The sequence below is a fragment of the Mauremys reevesii genome, unplaced genomic scaffold, assembly GCF_016161935.1.
Source record: "Mauremys reevesii isolate NIE-2019 unplaced genomic scaffold, ASM1616193v1 Contig2, whole genome shotgun sequence".
NCBI classification, from domain to species: domain Eukaryota; kingdom Metazoa; phylum Chordata; order Testudines; family Geoemydidae; genus Mauremys; species Mauremys reevesii.
The window spans coordinates 987868-1004934 of NW_024100826.1; the positions used below are offsets into that span (position 1 = coordinate 987868).

Consider the following 17067-nt stretch of genomic DNA (forward strand, 5'->3'; position numbering starts at 1 on the left):
GTGAACTTTCCAATGTGTAACCCTCTCTTTTTGCACAGGATCGCAATGTCCTTCTTAAGGACATGGTGATAGGCCATCACTCCGCTGTTCCCAAGTTGCTTTGGACTCAAAGGTCCGTGTGCTCTCAGCTCCCCCACGGTTTCCAGGAAGAACCCCTAGTGTGCCAGCCCTTCTCATGGTCACCACCTCTCTGCCAGGGTTGAGCTGCAGACTCCTCCACCCCTGGGACCGCTCGCTGCAATCCTCAGGGGAACCCTGTTACTACAAAAGTCCTTCTGTCTCCCAGGGTCGAGTGACAGGCTCCTCCACCCCTTAGCCTGCTCACTGCAGTCCTCAGGGGGACCCTGTTACTCCATCCTTCTCGCTGGTCAAACACTCCCAGGGGCTAATCGCCCCCTGAAACTGTCCCTTTCTGAGCCTTCAGCATGCCTGGTCCTCATTATCCCCCATTTGTTTTACTGCTCCCCAGTCACTTACTGCAAGAAGCACCATTCATGGGGTGCAGTACATCCCACTGCTACAACCAGTTGTCATGGAGTCCCCGGGTGATGTTCTGGAACTGCTCCCCACAAAGCCAGTCAGGACTTTGGGGAGCCTCCTCTCCCATTGAGCAGACTGTCTTCAGGGCAAGAAGCTCACACGGCTTCACCTCCTGGGTCTGACCTTGCAGCATTCAGCATATGCCCCTCCGTGCACTTCCCACAGCGAGTCCTCCCAGGCTTGGTCCTGGGGAAGCCAGAGGGTCCTGCAAGCACCCCCAACTTTGCAGTCAGACGTGACTCTCAGCCAGCCAGTAAAACAGAGGTTTATTAGATGACAGGAACATGGTCTAAAACAGAGCTTGTAGGTACAGAGAACAGGATCCCTCAGCAGGGTCCATTCTGGGGCCCAGCAAGCCACACAACCCCATCTGCCCTCACTTCCCATCCCTAGCCAGTTCCAAAATGAAACCCCCTCCAGCCCCTCCTTTCTGGCCTTTGTCTCTTTCCTGGGCCAGGAGGTCACCTGATCTCTTTGTTCACCTTTAGCTATCCCCTTGCAAGGCGGGAAGGGCCCTGGCCATTTGTTGCTAGGAGACAGATTGTAGGCCATTTATGCACATTGGAGACTTAAGAAATGCATAGAGGAAACTGAGGCACCCACACAGTATTCAGAGGAAACATTAAGAACAGTTCCACTTCGTCACAGCCCTGTAGTTTATTTTTCTGCTGTTCCACCTGCCATTCTGTGGCACCAATGAAATCAATCACTTCTATTGTGATGTGCTGCCTGTCTTGCTGCTGGCATGTGCCAATAGGTAGATCCACCAGTGTGCTATCTGCATCATAATCCTGACCATCCCCTTCCTGATGAGCTCCATTTCCTCCGTCTTCATCCTGTGAATCTGCTCTGCAGCCATCTGACACCACACCTTTTCCAGCTGCTCCTCCCATTTAATGGTTGTTCTCCTGCAATAGAGCTACTGCAACTTCAGAGACCTACACTCCAGTTCCAGCTACTGACCAGAGGAAAGCTGGGTGATATCTGTGGTCATCCCCGTACTGAACCCTTTGAGCTACAGCGTGAGAAACAAAAAGCTCAAGAACCACTGAAGAGAATCATGAATAGGAAAAAAAATTCTGTCCCAGAGAGAGTGAACTTTTTCCCCCTGCCTTTTCCATTTTGGGAACTAAACAGCTCAGGGAGGTCAATGTCTGGAATATGAAAGGTTTCATCTTTAGGGCATTGGTTCCAATTTGCCCTGAGGTTGGAGGGACAGGGCTGATTAAGGGGGATCAGGGAGTGAGACATGGAGCCTTCCAGGATTAGATCCCCGATTCCACTGCATCCCAGGTCACTGGGTGACTCAGGAGAAAGGGCTATGAAGCACTAAAAGTCCAGAGAATCTGTTCCACCCTGCCCCTATGGGGGAAAGGGAATGAACGGCTCTTTTGCATGGGATATGGAGCCTTTCACCTCTAGGTAACCAGTGCCAACCTAACCACAAGCAGGTAATGATCAAGTCAGATGGGCTCACAAGCTACTGGGCTCAATGCAGGGGTAACTGGGTGACATTCTATGGCCTGTGTTACACAGAGGGTCAGATTAGCCTTTAAAATCTATGAGTCTGCTGGCTTCTCAGTGATCTGTATGAAATGAGTTGGAAGGGTCTCTATCAGCTGTCAGCACTAGAAAAGACGCCATTGCAACTGGCACTAACTGAGCCCTTATTTGCAGGGCAAGTAGGAAATCTAGGACTGGAGGGTTCATAGAAACTGAAATGCTTCCCATCTCTGGAAGTAGTCCTCAAAGGGCAGAGATGGAATGAAGGCACGCATGGTAAAGCAGATATTAGGAACACAGTCACTGCCAGACTGGACTGGACAAGTAGCCCATCTAGCTCAGTATCCTTCCTGTGACAGGAACCAGTATGATATGCTTCAACAGAAAGTGTCAAAATCCCTGGAGTAGGCCGTTATAAATAGAGGTGGGTGAATGTCACAATGCTTGGGTCTCTCATGGGCACCTCCTGGTGACTGGGCACTGCTAAATCCACAGGGCGCCCCTGCCGGCACCAACGGGAGTCTCCTCAATACTAAATTACACTAAATGGTCTGTCTGCATTTGAAAGGATGGGATTTCTAGCAGCCCACTCCACAAGCCCTTTCAGTATTGTTCCCAATTCACTACCACCAGGAAGGGTGAAGGGTTGCAGCACAGAATGTTTAACAGCTCACCTTGGGATCTGTAAGTGCTGGTGATTGGGGAATGACATTCTTGAGAGTAGTTTCCCTGAAGCTCTCCAGGAGTCCCTCTTGGGAGCTGTAGAGCTGCTGTCTGCTCTCTCCCAGAGTGGCTCAGCAACTGTCTGGAACTTCCTGCTTTTAAACCCTTATTCCACCTGTAACAAGATCGGCACGCACTTCTCACAAGCACCCCCATTTCAGGGGCTGCTAAGGCGAACAGGGGCAGCTAACATGGAGTTTCGCAAGGGAGTTTGGCAGGGGAGTGGGAAGGGAGCAGGGGTCCCTTTTCGGTCCTAACCCTTCCCCTGTAGTCCCCTTAAAACCTATAAACCAAACCACATTTCAAAACCCCTTTCTGTAAACCACCCTTCCATTAACTAGGAGACAATGCAGGCAGAAGCCCAGCAGCAGAGTGGGGGCTATCCAGTTTATTGCACTGAGTGTTGCATGTATGATTACCTGCCCTGTGGGTGGGTGGCGTATGTGTGCAGTCGGTGCAAGGAGCTCCTGGCCCTCACAGACCATGTATGGACTTTGGAGGCCAGGGTGGCGGAACTGGAGGAGCTAAGAGAGGCAGAGAGGTATGTTGATGAGGCTTTCCGGGACACTGTAGAATTGTCCCACCTCCGCTCAGACAGCCCCTGCGCTGTTGAGGAGGAAGAACGGCCCAGGGAAGCAGAGCAGTCAATGGGAGCAGAGGGAAACCTTCCCGTAGTTGGGACCCTCCTTCCAGATGGTGCTGGGGTTGCCTCTCGCACTGAGGTTACCTCTCCGGGGGAGGGAACTCCAGTTTCTAGGAAAAGGCAGGTGTTAGTAATGGGAGATTCAATTATTAGAAATGTAGATAGCTGGGGTTTGTGATGACCGGGAGAACCGTGTGGTGACTTGCCTGCCTGGTGCGAAGGTTGCGGATCTCTCGAGGCAGCTAGACAGACTTAGGTGTAGTGCTGGGGAGGAGCCGGTGGTCGTGGTACATGTAGGTACCAATGACATAGGGAAGGGTAGGAGAGATGTCCTGGAAGCCAAATTTAGGCTGCTATAGGGAAGAGACTGAAATCCAGGACCTCTATGGTGGCATTCACAGAAATGCTCCCAGTTCCAAGTGCAGGGCCAGGTAGGCAGGCAGAGCTTCAGAGTCTCAATGCGTGGATGAGATGATGGTGTAGAGAAGAGGGGTTCACGTTCATTAGGAACTGGGGAAACTTCTGGGATGGGGGGAGCCTATATAGGAGAGATGGGCTCCACCTAAACCAAAGTGGAACCAGAATGCTGGCACTAAACATTAAAAAGTTTGTAGAGCAGTTTTTAAACTAGGAGATGGGGGAAAGCCGACTGCTGCAGAGGAGCATGTGGATCGGACACAGACTTCTCTTAGGGGAGAGTCTGATGATAGAGAATCTCCAGGTTATAGTCAGGAGCAGAGGACGGAAGAGGATAATGTAAGGGCTGGATCAGATGATAAACAGTCACATAAAAAAGAATCTGGCACATCAGAAAAGGGCAGACAAATAAACAGGGGACAAGTTTTTAAAGTGCTTGTACACAAATGCTAGAAGTCTAAATAATAAGATGGGTGCACTAAAGTGCCTTGTGATAAAGGAGGATATTGATATAATAGGCATCACAGAAACCTGGTGGACTGACAGCAATCAATGGGACACAATCATTCCGGGGTACAAAATATATCGGAAGGACAGAACAGGTCGTGCAGGGGGAGGAGTGGCACTATATGTGAAAGAAAATGTAGAATCAAATGAAGTAAAAATCTTAAGCGAATCCACATGTTCCATAGAATCTCTATGGATAGAAATTTCATGCTCTAATAAAAATATAACATTAGGGATCTATTATCGACCACCTGACCAGGACAGTAATAGTGATGATGAAATGCTAAGGGAAATTAGAGAGGCTATCAAAATTAAGAACCCAATAATAGTGGGGGATTTCAATTATCCCCATATTGACTGGGAACATTTCACTTCAGGACGAAATGCAGAGATAAAATTTCTCGATACTGTAAATGACTGCTTCATGGAGCAGCTGGTACGGGAACCCACAAGGGGAGAGGCAACTCTACATTTAATCCTGAGTGGCGCACAGGAGCTGGTCCAAAAGGTAACTATAGCAGGACCGCTTGGAAATAGTGACCATAATACAATAGCATTCATCATCCCTGTGGTGGGAAGAACATCTCAACAGCCCAACACTGTGGCATTTAATTTCAAAAGGGGGAACTATACAAAAATGAGGGGGTTAGTTAAACAAAAGTTAAAAGGTACAGTGACTAAAGTGAAATCCCTGCAAGCTGCATGGGCCCTTTTTAAAGACACCATAATAGAGGCCCAACTTCAATGTATACCCCAAATTAAGAAACACAGTAAAAGAACTAAAAAAGAGCCATCGTGGCTTAACAACCATGTAAAAGAAGCAGTGAGAGATAAAAAAGACTTCCTTTAAAAAGTGGAAGTCAAATCCTAGTGCGGCAAATAGAAAGGAGCACAAACACTGCCAACTTAAGTGCAAGAGTGTAATAAGAAAAGCCAAAGCCAAAAGTTTGAAGAACGGCTAACCAAAAATTCCAAAGGTAATAACAAAATGTTTTTTAAGTATATCAGAAGCAGGAAGCCTGCTAAACAACCAGTGGGGCCCCTTGACGATCTAAATACAAAAGCAGCAAAGAATCCTGTGGCAACTTATAGACTAACAGACGTTTTGCAGCATGAGCTTTCGTGGGTGAATACTCACTTCGTCGGATGCAAGTTGACTTGCACCCACGAAAGCTCATGCTGCAAAACGTCTGTTAGTCTATAAGGTGCCACAGGATTCTTTGCTGCTTTTACAGATCCAGACTAACACGGCTACCCCTCTGATACTAAATACAAAAGGAGAGCTTAAAGATGATAAAGTCATTAATCGGCTTTGGTACCCAATGACTGGAAGATAGCTAATGTAATGCCAATATTTAAAAAGGGCTCTAGAGGTGATCCCGGCAATTACAGACCGGTAAGTCTAATGTCGGTACCGGGCAAATTAGTTGAAACAATAGTTAAGAATAAAATTGTCAGACACATAGAAAAACAAACTGTTGAGCAATAGTCAACATGGTTTCTGTAAAAGGAAATCGTGTCTTACTAATCTATTAGAGTTCTTTGAAGGGGTCAACAAACATGTGGACACGGGGGATCCGGTGGACATAGTGTACTTAGATTTCCAGAAAGCCTTTGACAAGGTCCCTCACCAAAGGCTCTTACGTAAATTAAGCTGTCATGGGATAAAAGGAAAGGTCCTTTCATGGACTGAGAACTGGTTAAAAGACAGGGAACAAAGGTCAAGAATTAATGGTAAATTCTCAGAATGGAGAGGGATAACTAGTGGTGTTCCCCAAGGGTCAGTCCTAGGACCAATTCTATTCAATTTATTCATAAACGATCTGGAGAAAGGGGTAAACGGTGAGGTGGCAAAGTTTGCAGATGATACTAAACTGCTCAAGATAGTTAAGACCAAAGCAGACTGTGAAGAACTTCAAAAAGATCTCACAAAACTAAGTGATTGGGCAACAAAATGGCAAATGAAATTTAAGGTGGATAAATGTAAAGTAATGCACATTGGAAAAAATAACCCCAACTATACATACAATATGATGGGGGCTAATTTAGCTACAATGAGTCAGGAAAAAGATCTTGGAGTCATCGTGGATAGTTCTCTGAAGATGTCCACGCAGTGTGCAGAGGCGGTCAAAAAAGCAAACAGGATGTTAGGAATCATTAAAAAGGGGATAGAGAATAAGACTGAGAATATATTATTGCCCTTATATAAATCCATGGTACGCCCACATCTCGAATACTGTGTACAGATGTGGTCTCCTCACCTCAAAAAAGATATTCTAGCACTAGAAAAGGTTCAGAAAAGGGCAACTAAAATGATTAGGGGTTTGGAGAGGGTCCCATACGAGGAAAGATTAAAGAGGCTAGGACTCTTCATCTTGGAAAAGAGAAGACTAAGGGGGGATATGATAGAGGTATATAAAATCATGAGTGATGCTGAGAAAGTGGATAAGGAAAAGTTATTTACTTATTCCCATAATACAAGAACTAGGGGTCACCAAATGAAATTAATAGGCAGCAGGTTTAAAACAAATAAAAGGAAGTTCTTCTTCACGCAGCGCACAGTCAACTTGTGGAACTCCTTACCTGAGGAGGTTGTGAAGGCTAGGACTATAACAATGTTTAAAAGGGAACTGGATAAATTCATGGTGGCTAAGTCCATAAATGGCTATTAGCCAGGATGGGTAAGAATGGTGTCCCTAGCCTCTGTTTGTCAGAGGATGGAGATGGATGGCAGGAGAGAGATCACTTGATCATTGCCTGTTAGGTTCACTCCCTCTGGGGCACCTGGCATTGGCCACTGTCGGTAGACAGGATACTGGGCTAGATGGACCTTTGGTCTGACCCGGTACGGCCGTTCTTATGTTCTTATGGTCAGTTGTGAGCCTGCTTTTCTTTTAGTTCTTACAGCAGGTTGGCACCCACCTCTCACAACTGCCCTCCTGGGTGATGGTTATTCAGCAGGTCTTCAATGACTCATCCCTCTCACCGAGTCACACCCACTGTCCCCCATCCTGGGGTATACAGTCTCTAGTTCTTTCTCATGCCCCTGGTATGGGGCCGTAGTACTGAGGCTTCCTTCCCGGCAACACGGCCTTCTCTAACACTGCAACAGGGGCCCATCTCTGTACCCTCAGTTGGTATGTCTTTTTTGGCAGCCCTCCAGGGGCTCAGTCTTCAGCCAGACCAGCAGGGCCCATCACAATACCCTCACTCAATCTGGCTAGGTTCTGGGCTCAGTGCTGCCTGCAGTGAGCTGACCATGGTCCTGCTGCTCTTCCAACGAGCCAGGCACCCACCACTCCCTCTTCAAGCTCCAGGCAGCAACCGACTGCTCTGCTTCTGCTGCTCCTTTTTATAGGGCCCTTCTGGCCCTTGATTGGCCACTCCAGCAGCCCCTCTGATTTGCTGCTTCTCTGCAGCCACTCTAGGCCATCTGGAGGTCTGTCCCTCTGTTCTTTTCTGGGGTGTGGTGCAGCAGGGCTGCAAAGGCTCTAGGAGGAGGCCTCCGGACCTAGTTCACCCTGTCACACCAACCCTGACATGACTGACAGGGCTGGAGGGAGAGGCCAGCCTTGCCTGCAGCAGTTCTTTAACCCCTTTGTCACCAGTTCAGGGTTTACAGTCCCCATCACAGTGAAAAAAAAGTCTTTTCCAGTTCACTGGCAATTCTGAAAAAATCAGGAGGGTAAAAAGCATTTTGAGTTCATTCAAGGCCAAAGTTTTTCCTCAATTTTTTTGGCAAATTGAAAAGTAAAAAAAAATGGGATTGAGCCTTTTGAGTTTGACCATTTAAAACCTATATATATATATATATATATATATATATATATATATATATATATATATATATATTTATTTATATATATATATATATATATATATATATAAATAAATAAATAAAAGTAAAGGAAATTTTGAAGCAAAACATTGAAACATTTCATTTTAAAAATGTCAAAACAAAATGTTCTGATTTTTTTTTTGGAAGTTTGCCTAAGGTCACCCAGCAGGCCAGTGGCAGAGGAACGAGTTGAACCCAGATCTCTTGAGTCCCAGTCCAGGGCTCTATCCTCTAAGGATCACTACTGCTTAACAGGCCATTTGTATATGCAAATATTCCATTTCCATCAACAATTGCAGTCATTGCAAAAACAAATTAGGTTCACAATTTTATGTTCAGATCTAAAAGCCTGAGTTTTTGAAATCAGACCCATTATCACGAGAGGAGCTTGGGGCATTTTAATTGCCACCCGTGCCACTAAGACAGCAAGGACAGGGTTAGAAAATCAAAGAATGAGCACTAACTTTCAAGGAGTCTGTTTTATTGGTGATAAAAGGCATGTATAATCATTTATTTCAGAGAGGAGGAGAGTACTGCATGCTCTCCTCAGATGATGGCATGGTGTCGGGATGCATAATAAAAATCATCATGGACATGAATTAATTTTTTGTTGCTGTTCACTTTAAGCAATGAATTTCTTGCTGCCAGACTCTAGCTCTCCTTTGGTTTCCATTGCAAGGCAACACTGTCTCCTGTGGTCATGTGCAGGAACTGCAGTGGCAATATTCCTTTTAGGTTCCATAGGGTTTCCTATGGTTTATGCAGTGATACAGATTTACATTTTCCAGCTGTATAGGTGAAGTACCTCTCATCCTGTCATTGAATGACTAACAGGCAAAGCTCAGAAGCAAATGGAGAGCCAGTGGCTAGAGCATAATCATTAATTATTTCCTTATTAATGATCATAAAGCTTGGATTATTTTGCCCTCATTCTCAAGGTAGACACACTATGCCACTCTTCAGCACCCCATAAAGCTTAACCTGCCTTTCGCTTTTAAAGAGGACTATATGAACTGTTTTAGACTTTCTAACCAGTGTGTCCATCCACACGCCAAAGAAGCCTGAGCCTTTTCTGCTCTTAGACAAAGCACTTGTTTCATCCTTCCCTAGATATGGTTCCTAAAGTGAATCCTAAATTTCCTTAGAATCAGAGTAATGCTCCATAGCACCTGCCTAGATAATATCACAATCCCACTCCCAGCCCCTACCAGTGACAAGACAGGAACTGATGTCTTAGAGATGAAACATTCTTCAGCCAATGTCCAATATCCCAGAGCCATCCAATCTCCTGTTGTGTCTTCGGTGGAAGTGTCATTTACCAACCAATGGTCCAAAGTGGTCACTTTCTCTGGAACAGCATTGCCTTTCCCAGCGCTCTCCCCAGAGCATCCTTTAGGTCCTTGTTCCTCATGCTGTAGATAAGGGGGTTCAGTAAGGGGGTGACAAAAGTATAGACCACAGACACTGCCTGGCCTTGCACCGGGGAGTAGCTGGAGCTGGGGCGTAGGTATATGAAGCTGCAGCAGCCGTATTGCAGGAGGACGACTGTCAGGTGGGAAGAGCAGGTGGAGAAGGCACGGTGCCGACCAGCTGCAGAGCGGATCTTCAGGATGGCGGCCACAATGAATACATAGGAAATGCAGATCAGCAGGAAGGGGATAGTCAGGACTATCACACTAACAACAAAGATGGTGGCCTGGTGTATCTGTGTATCTGCACATGCCAACCGCAGGACGGGCAGCACATCACAATAGAAGTGATTGATTTCATTGGTGCCACAGAACGGTAGATGAAATAGCAGGATGGTCAACTGCAAGGCTAACTGGAACCCCAGAACCAGTGACCCTGACACCAAGCAAGCACAGACCGTCCAGTTCATAATGAGGGTGTAGCGCAGTGGGTGGCAGATCGCCACATATCGGTCATACGCCATGACGGCCAGCAGGATGCAGTCAGCACTGCCGAGAAAGACAAAGAAGAACATCTGGGTGCCACAGCCAGTGAGGGAGATGGTGGCCTTCCTCCCAGACAGGAGGTTGACCAGGGCCAAGGGGGCAATGACAGAGGAGTAGCAGATCTCCAGCACTGCCAGATTGGCCAGGAAGAAGTACATGGGGGTGTGGAGAGAGCAGTCAGTGTGGACAGTGAGTGCAACAGTGGCATTCCCACAGAGGCTGAGCAGGTACACAAGCAGAAAGGCCAGGAAAATCAGCAGCTGCATCTCGGGGAGGGACGAGAAGGATTGGAAGTGTAATTGTATCAGCTCTGTTCGGTTTTCATCCCCCATTGGACTTGCTGAGTGAGAAGAGTGGAGAGGAGCAGTTACTGCCAGCTATCATCAAAGGCAGAACATGAGCTGTCAGGTTCACACAGCAACTGGGATGATCAGATTCAGTATCAACAATCACAGAAGAGTCCAGAGACTTGGATAACCTGTCAAAGTGAGTGTGGAATAACAGAAATGTTGGTGAGGAAGGGATCCTGAGAAGTCATCAACTCCAGCCCCCTGTACTGAGACAGGACCAAGTAAACTTGATCAGTATTTGTCCAACCTATTCTTAAAAATCTCCAATGATGGGGATTCCACAACCTCCCTTGGAAGCCTGTTCCAGAGCTGAACTACCCTTATAGTTAGAATGTTTTTTTCCTAATATCTAATCTAAATTTCTAAGGCTGTAGATTAAGCCCATTGCTTCTTGTCCTACCTTCAGTAGACATGGAGAACAATCCATCACCAGCCTCTTTATAACAGCCCTTAACATATTTGAAGACCATTCTCAGGTCCCCCCTCAGTCTTCTTTTCTTAAGACTAAACATGCCCAGTATTTTTAACCTTTCCTCAGAGGTCACCTTTTCCAAAGCTTCTATCATTTTTCAGAGGGGTAGCTGTGTTAGTCAGGATCTGTAAAAGTGTCAAAGAGTTCTGTGGCACCTTATAGACTAACAAATGTATTAGAGCATGAGCTGTCGTGGGTGAATACCCACTTCGTCGGATGCATGAGGTCTCGCTCCAATTTGTCCATATCTGTCCTAAAGTGCCACACCCAGAACTGGAGACAGTACTCCAGAAGAGGCCTCACCAGTGCCCTCTTTGAAGAAGAACAACATCATCTGGTTGCCTTGGCCAACAAGGGTGATGATAACCTTTCTAGTCAATTGATTTAGGCTCCTTCATACTTAAAATCCCATTTGAAAATAAGAATCTCCTATGTCATCTCGGTGTTTTTGAAAATTTAGCACTAGATGGATAAACTGCAACTTTTCAAATTTGTACAACTTGATCAACTTGACATCCATGCATATTGTCATGCAGTACCGGATTTACCATGGCTCCAATGGCTCCATAGTGCCGGGCCCAAGATCAGAAGGGGGGCCCATAACACTCACTTCCTCCCCTCTTGCAGCACTGCAGAAGCAGAGCCTCGGAGCAGCAGGGAACCAGCATGAGAGCTGAGAATCCAAGGAACTGTAGCTCCATGGCCAGCTCCCTGACTATAGAGCCAGCCCTGGAGCAGGGAAGGAACTACATTTCCCAGCATTCCCTTGGCAGCTATCAACAGGAAAGGGAGGGGGAGGAAGTGGGGAAGCTGTGAGACCCCATGCACCGCAGCTTGCTGTGGATGGAGAGCTGGCTGCTAGAAGGGGGTGGCACTGTGAATGGGAAACAAGTGTGCCCAAGGAGTAGAAGGCTTTGGTCCAGATATCACCCTCAGAAGACTTCCCCAGACTGCATTAGGGATGCTGGTGTGACCTCGCCTGGCAGCCCCCAAAGAAGGAATTGGGTGGACTAAATGGACAATGCACCTCTCTAGCTGAAGCCTAGCAAGGGAGGTATGTGGATCCCACTAGAAGATAAAATGATAAGTAAGGGAGGGAAGGCTCTACTAGAGGACCTGGGCAGCTTTAGATAGAGTACAGGAGGATTTCCACTTCTGAGCCATGGAAAAAGAAATTGGCTTTTCCTTTCTAGATTTATCTAATATTCAGAAAGGGAATCTAGCACCTGCCTTCCAGATTTGAACACTCAAAATTCAGGAATGCTCAAGCTCAGTTTAGGCTGCTGTTTCTCCCAAATCAAATATACTGAGCCACTGTAATTTGCTGTAGAAAAAGTAGGATAAAATTGAGCAACAAATGCTGGCATCTTCCCAGTTCTAACTAGGGCTCAAACTGCTATTTTCGACAGCCATTACCTTTTTTTTAGTTTTGTTTGTTTAGAAAGAAGACAGTGATATTGCACTGGCAAATTCCCCATAGAAACGAAGAGTGGAACAAAAGATTAACAAAGATACCTCAACTTTTCCTCATTTATGTAGGACAGTCTTATAATATGGATCCAGATATCCTCCAATCACACAAGCTGAAAATTGTTCCACTTTACTGCAATTCTGTAACCATCCGGGAACCAGTTCTGTCTGTGTTCTGTGCACATCCAAAATTCCTATTGAACTCAGAAGTGCCTTGCTTTTGTAACTATACTGCCTGATATTTTCAGCCCTTGTAAGCGAAGCAGGTTTACATTTAGTAATTGGGTGAGAAGCCTCAAAAGTTAGGTGCTGTAGGAGGTGTTGCTTATTAATTAGGTAATGTGAGACCTTCCTGTTACAATAGTAAACCAGTGCAGCATAGACTGCACTTTGCTCCTAGAGTCTAGAATGGGGTCCTTTGCTTCTATACGCAGCCCATTAAAGACAATGAAAAGACTCCCACTCACTTCAACAGGCTTCGGACAGAACAAGTTATACACAGAGTAACTCCCCTATCTTCATAGGGTCCTGGTCCCACAGCGGAGAGGGGCCATCTGAGCTTGTTGCAGAGCTGCTGCTCAGGGATGGGAACCCCCTGGAACTCCAGCCTCCAAAATCATTCAGGCTGCACTTTCTGCATGACTATGTGCTAGCTGAGGGGTGCGTGGGAATTGGTGGCCTCTGCTGCCGGTGATGGGCATCTCAGGTACTTAAAGCCATGGCCTAGAAGAGGAAAGTGCTTAACTGCAGAGTCTGCAGCTGCCTAGGGCCAGCGCTGAGGATTTAGAGTCCATAGTGCTGCTGTTGCAAGGTTCAAGCATGCTCAGCCTTGGAATTGGCACCCCTCCTTAGACTAGTAGCTACAGCTATCTAAGGCTGGCCTCTGGCAATTGGCCCCATGGATGTAGCCAGAGAAGCTGCAGGTGACTCTGTGACTACTGGGGGCCATTAAGCTAGAGCAGCTAAAGAAACTGGAGTTAACCTCAAGGAACAGAAGTCACCCATAGGAAAGGAATGTCAAGGGGAGCAGGGAAAGAGGAAACAGGTCAGGCTTGCAGGGGAGAATAGCGTCCAAGGTAGAAGGGAAACAGGCATGGGGAGAGGTGGGGGTGACCAGGTATCAAGTATCAGAGGGGTAGCCATGTCAGTCTGGATCTGTAAAAGCAGCAAAGAGTCCTGTGGCACCTTATAGACTAACAGACATATTGGAGCATGAGCTTTCGTGGGTGAATACCCACTTCGTCGGATGCATGTCATATGCCATCATGTGCCAGCAATGCCCCTCTGCCATGTACATTGGACAAACCGGACAGTCTCTACGCAAAAGAATAAATGGACACAAATCTGACATCAGGAATTATAACATTCAAAAACCAGTAAAAGAACATTTCAATCTTCCTAGTCACTCAATAACAGACCTAAAAGTGGCAATTCTTCAACAAAAAAACTTCAAAAACAGACTCCAACGTGAAACTGCGGAACTGGAATTAATTTTCAAACTGGACACCATCAAATTAGGCCTGAATAAAGACTGGGAGTGGTTGGGTCATTACAAAACCTAAACCTAATTTCCCCATACCAATTTCCCCCTACTGTTACTCACACTTTCTTGTCAACTGTTTGAAATGGGCCACTCTCTTACCACTACAAAAGTAATTTTTTCTCCCTTGGTATACTACTGTTAATTGAATTGTCTCATTAGACTGACCTCACACTTGGTAAGGCAACTCCCATCTTTTCATGTGCTGTGTATTTATACCTACTACAGTATTTTTCATTCCATGCATCCGATGAAGTGGGTTCTAGCCCACGAAAGCTTATGCCCCAAATAAATTTGTTAGTCTCTAAGAGGCCACAAGGACTCCTTGTTGTTTTTGCTACTACAGACTAACACGGCTACCACTCTGAAATGGCACAGACAGTTCTATGCCTCTTTTCTATCAAACCGAGATGACGCAGCATCTTTGCTTTCCCAGTGCCTGGCGGAAAGCAATACCTAGATAAAGGCAAGCAGGCAGAAGCTTAGTTTGGACATAAGGGAGGCACCGATAATGTGTTAAGGGAAACTGGGGTGATTGTCCTTCCTATCCTTTCATTTAAGAAGTTTTCAATTTGGGGTGCTGCTGGATCCTCAATGACACCTGGAAGTACAGGTGGCAGCAGGGGCCCAAAGCATAATTTTACAACTGATGCAGTTGTAAAATTTTAAACAGGTAAAGGGGGTGTTGGAGGGGACAGGAACAGCATAGGGGCCCCAGGCTGGGGATGAGGAGGGGAGGAGTCACATGGAGGGTCAGAGGGGGAGGTCACATGCCCCCCCCTTTGTGTCCCTTCCATGAGTGCAGTACTGGCGAGAAATTATTTCTACTTGCACCACTGTGATCAAGTGATCCATCCCCCATCACCCATTCCCAGCTTCTGGCAAACAGAGGCTAGGGACACCATCCCTGCCCATCCTAGCTAATAGCCATTTATGGATCTAGCCTCTATGAATTTATCTAGTTCTTTTTTGAACCCTGTTATAGTCTTGGCCTTCACAACATCCTCTGGCAAGGAGTTCCACAAGTTGACTATGTGTTGTGTGAAAAAATACTTCTTTTTGTTTGTTTTAAATCTGCTGCCTATTAATTTCATTTGGTGACCTCTAGTTCTTGTGTTATGAGAAGGAGTAAATAACATTTCCTTATTTACTTTCTCCACACTAGTCATGATTTTATAGACCTCTAACATACCCCTCTTAATGGCCTCTTTTCCAAGCTGAAAGAGCCAGGTAAGGGAAGAAATTTGGAATCTAACATTAACCCAGGGGAAGAGTTATAAATCCAGGTGATCTCTGATCTGGAGGCAAGCCTCGGGGTGGATCAGAAGCACTTGCACTTCCATCCCTATAATGGTCTAAACAGATCTATGCAGGGAAACAATATCTGATTCAAGGGGCTCTTTAAAGTAGAAGACAAAAGCATAGCAAAATCTGAAATTCAAACTACAAATAAGACATAACGTTTTAACAGTGAGGGCAGATAACCTTTGGACTATTTTACCAAAGGGAATGATTAATTCACCATCACTTGAAGTCTATAATTGGAGACTGGTTATCTTTCTAAACCACAATTTATCTGACATGATGGCATCACTTATGTCAATAATTCCCTCTACTATAGGAATTAATGTCTGAAATTTTAAAGCTTGTGATATGCAGGAGATCAGATTAGATTATCATGGTCTCTTCTGGATTTCAAAATCTCAGAATCTCTTAGTTAGAGGATGACTTATTCCCTGAAGAAAGAGGGTTTATAACTCTTCTAAAACTCAAAACTTATTATTGTTCTTATTCAGATAAATGTCCAGACTTTTTTGAATATTTCTAAACTCTTGGCCTCAATATCTTGTAGCAATGAGTTTCAAAGGTTAATTGTGCATGAGGTGAAAAAGCATTTCCTTTTATCAATATTAAATTTGCCACATTCCACTGGCATGGAATGAGCCCTTGTTTTCGGACTATGAGAAAGTGGCTTGATTTTCAAACCATGAATTTAGCCAGCCGGGTTACAGCAGGCAAAGAAATCCAGCATTACTATGGCTGGAAGAGCAGGGACGTTTCCTTTTTACTGGGTCTTGTTTCCGATCCTTTACCCTGAGAGTGATCAGAGTAACTGCTGTCAAAATAGATCCCCATCTGCCTCTGAAAAGATTTGGGTCCCCTCTCAGAGAAAATCAAACCTACCCAACAGCTCCCCTATTTCTGCTTTTCATTAGAAACATTATTATGCTAACTACTTCCCAAGATGGCTATATGCTCATCTCATACCCAGAATGGTAACTCAAGAGCAGTGTTCCTGTCCTTTTCCTCACCACCAAAAGCTGACAAAGAATATGAGAAATGAAAGATCATTGCAGATAACAACAGCACTGTGCATTTGTATAGCATATTCTATCCCACATGAATGTGGAGAGGGTGAATATTATTCTCCCCATTTGAGATAAGAAGAAACTGAGCTTTCCACACTAGTCCATTTTGCTTCCCTAAACCTGGGGATGGACGGCCTTGGAGGGGGGAGCATGTCTTACCTCCTCTCAGAAGCAAACCCAGCAACAGTCACTCCCTTCCTGCATCTCAGTTCTGAACATCTCCCTCTAGCCCTGGAGCTTTTACATGCTGTCTGGACCTTAGGGAGTTGAGCTGATGAAGCAGCATCCTACTGCTTCTCCCAGGCAGGCAGCAGGAAGGGGCTGCTGGAATGAAAGGTCTGGCTCTGTTTTTACGGATACTCATATTTGGGTAGAAGTCCCACGGCCCTTCAATGTGAGGATGCCCGAGCAGTGTCTCGCTGCTGAGGGGAGCTGAGAGCTTCCATCTTCACGTGGAAGCTCCAGCCTTGGGCAGCCCAGATACAGTTCCCAGAACCCTCCTCTGCCTTCCTGAGGCCAATTTCACCTTCCAAGTCCTTGAGGACATTGTCCCTAGAGGAGAGAGCTTAGCCAAGTACAGTTTTGATTCAACATCTTTCGCATCTCCATTCCCTACCACTCTCCTCCAGGATTGCCAACCCCAGCAGTTCAAAAATCACAAGTCAGCCTCTCTCCCTTGCCAAAATAATCATGAGATTGGCTCAAAATTCATAATAGGTTTTTAAAAAAAGAAAAGTAAA

At 45.8% G+C, this 17067-nt stretch overlaps 1 protein-coding gene and 1 long non-coding RNA gene across 2 annotated transcripts; both read right to left on the reverse strand.

The window, feature by feature from the left end:
• Positions 1-1346: 1346 nt before the first annotated feature.
• Positions 1347-16520, reverse strand: LOC120393459. The gene is made up of 3 exons (XR_005592045.1): positions 16487-16520; positions 2718-2881; positions 1347-1448 (listed from the first exon to the last, which is right to left on the reverse strand). It is a non-coding gene; the product is annotated as an uncharacterized LOC120393459 (long non-coding RNA).
• On the reverse strand, positions 9447-10458 carry LOC120393458 (olfactory receptor 10V1-like). The gene has a single exon (XM_039518025.1). It carries the CDS (start codon positions 10456-10458, stop codon positions 9511-9513), a length of 948 nt encoding a protein of 315 aa, XP_039373959.1. The 3' UTR covers positions 9447-9510.
• Positions 16521-17067: the final 547 nt, after the last annotated feature.